General features: G+C 39.4%; 1 protein-coding gene across 2 annotated transcripts in view; it reads right to left on the bottom strand.

Moving 5' to 3' along the window:
• Positions 1-2,682, bottom strand: part of cdk19 (cyclin dependent kinase 19) — a 31,105-nt gene that overhangs the window by 11,462 nt on the left and 16,961 nt on the right. For both annotated transcript variants that reach the window (XM_008312613.3, XM_025056874.1), the window contains exons 7-9: positions 1,250-1,393; positions 262-331; positions 77-149 (exon numbers count right to left, since the gene is read on the bottom strand). In XM_008312613.3, the coding sequence (XP_008310835.1) occupies positions 77-149; positions 262-331; positions 1,250-1,393 (287 nt within the window). The remainder of the gene's footprint in view (positions 1-76; positions 150-261; positions 332-1,249; positions 1,394-2,682) is intronic.

Here is a 2,682-nt window from a genome sequence, read left to right as displayed (position 1 = left end):
ATATATATGTATATATGTATGTATACAGCTGTACAAAACAGAATGTATAATTGTGTGTGTGTGTGTGTATACGCACCAGCAAGAAAACTTTGCTGTCCGGTTTGACTTTATGTTTCTCCATATATTTGATTAGACTGCTGTTAGCATACCTTTTGGGGACAGAAAACACACCGTAAGACAATAAACTGCTTCTCTTGTCATTGGTTGGTTGCTGTTAGAAGATGGGGACAATGATGACATCATCGGCGCGTCGTTACTTACGTCGTCCTTCTAAAGTCCTTCTGTAGAGTAGGATATTCAGGCATCTTCCGGATATCTTCCCAATCCTTATCTGTCAAATTATGGACAACAACTTGTCAATCAAGCGCATGTACGGTGGCTTCAGGAAATATTACATTACATAGCAAATGTTTTTTTTCACTGAAAAGGTAAACTTCGCCATATCAATCCGTTCTCTCCTATCGCGATAGTTGCGTTCCAAGACCCGGCTATATTTTTACTGTTTAATTTTTAGGTTAGAAAATGTTAGAAAATCACAAAAATAATGAAAATACTGGAAATTAAAAAATATATATTTCCCGGAAAAAAATGCGATATAGCTAAACTTCCGCGAAACGGATTAAAAAAATATCTGCGATGTACTGAGGGAGCGAAAAGAGAATTTTCACTGTATATATATTATATTTTATATATATATCAACAAATATATTGATAATATCAAATAATAATAATTAAGAAAAACATTTTATATATATATATATATTTTTATAAAAATGGGTAAAATAACCCAGGCCACTAAGATAGGAGAAGTACTGGGAGTGAGGACTCGATTTAGATTTAGATAAAGAGAGAGAGTGAGTTAGTGAGAGAGAAAGAGAGAAATAAAGCGAGGGACAGACAGCCCGACAGTGTTGAGTGGAAAAATGGAGCTCGGCTGAGCGCTCGTAATTCGATGTTTCGTCGTATCACGAGGGAAATCTTGCAAAAGTTGCTGACTCGTAACTTGGAAAACTCATATCTCTGTAATAGCCCCTCTGTAATACATTTTGAGGAAAACACTAACGGGAAATACATATATATTACATAGGCTTCTTTTCTGTCCATAAAAAAAATATATACAGTATATTTAAGCCTTTTTATGTCGTAGCTATATTCACTCATTTGTACACTATGTCTTAAAAAAATCTACCCTATACATTTATCTTTGTCTGTAGCTGTATCGTACTGAAGAGTGTATATTAGTACAGACCTGCGGGAAAACCCATGACACTGAATATTCTATCCAGTTGATCATGATGGAAGGGATTACTTGTCTTGATATCTTCTTGGCGACAGTGGAAAATAGGCTCCGATGTTAAGAGCTCCGCGAAGATGCAGCCAATTGCCCAGATGTCTAAAATCACAAAAAAAAAAGACACTTGCACTTCATACATGCAGCACATTTTACTATGATATACTACGGTTCGTCTGCTGACAGCACAAATATTTATTATTCAAATATAAACACAATCATGGGTTTTAACATCTAGGTCGGACGTGTTGAACTCATTTTTACACGGGGGCCACATCAGCAATACAGTTCCCCTTGAAGGGCCGGTTGTAAATGAAAGACCTGTATAGATCAGGGGTGCCCAACCCCTGGTCCACGGACCAGTATCAGTCCATAGGTCATTTGGTACCGGGCCGCAATGAAAAAATGTACTTAATTTTTACTAATTTACGTCATTCAAAGAAAATCCAGTCGTATCCATTTACTTTCTTGATTTAAAGATAATCTGGCAATGTTTTAAAATAATAGGTCATTCAGACTCTGATACTAAGGGCGGACATACACTGTACGATTTTAGCCAATTTTTTTACCCTATTTTTGAGATGCACAACCTGGCGACGCTCGGCCCGATTTCACGTTTCGTCTGGCGTCTTTTTTGCCATACAGTAACGAGGGCCGATTTGCTGTTCCTGAACCACCGTCGGACGGTCGTAAGAATTTCTGACATGTCAGAAATTTTAGTCGGCCGACAAATTCTTTCGCACATTGAGCCGACCGGAGCATTTCTCCCTCAGTGCGCCTGCGCAAAGTGATCACTACAAGTGTCACTATGGCGAGACGTCGGTGGCATGAAAATATTATCGTAAAATAGCACCGTACTGTCCACGTTTATTGAGCCATCTCCGACTCCAGACGCGCCGGCGCCCCTTCTTTTCCAAACGTACTGTCCACAGTATCGCAGCAACTCATGTTGCTAATAACCGGCGTCAGAGCTTTCAAATAAATCTTTATTGACAGCTGTCAATACACAGGACAGTCAGCAGGGGGCGACGGGCCGTTTTCACCCGCACAGTGTGAGCTCTCTGGTCGTGTTCGATGATCGGACCGTACAGTGCGAGTACATAAATCGTGAGCTTTGTCCGTACATCACTCGTACAGTGTGATGGTATCAACGACAAGATTTTCAAAAATCGTACAGCGTAAAAGGATGTTTTATTTTGAAAAATGTAACGATCCTTCCATGCTCGGCACCTTGCTAACGGTCTGTAGTAACGGGTGGTACTGGCTGACCAGTCCTTGGAACAAAAAAGGTCGGGGACAACTGGTAAAGATGTAACTACTCCATAACAGACTAATACATGTTTCTGCAATTGATTAATATTTGATTGAGTATAAAAAACGTTTTGCTGCAT

The sequence above is a fragment of the Cynoglossus semilaevis genome, chromosome 7 (genome assembly GCF_000523025.1).
Source record: "Cynoglossus semilaevis isolate Cse_v1.0 chromosome 7, Cse_v1.0, whole genome shotgun sequence".
NCBI classification, from domain to species: Eukaryota; Metazoa; Chordata; class Actinopteri; order Pleuronectiformes; family Cynoglossidae; genus Cynoglossus; species Cynoglossus semilaevis.
This window is presented reverse-complemented; position numbering and strand designations above follow the sequence as displayed.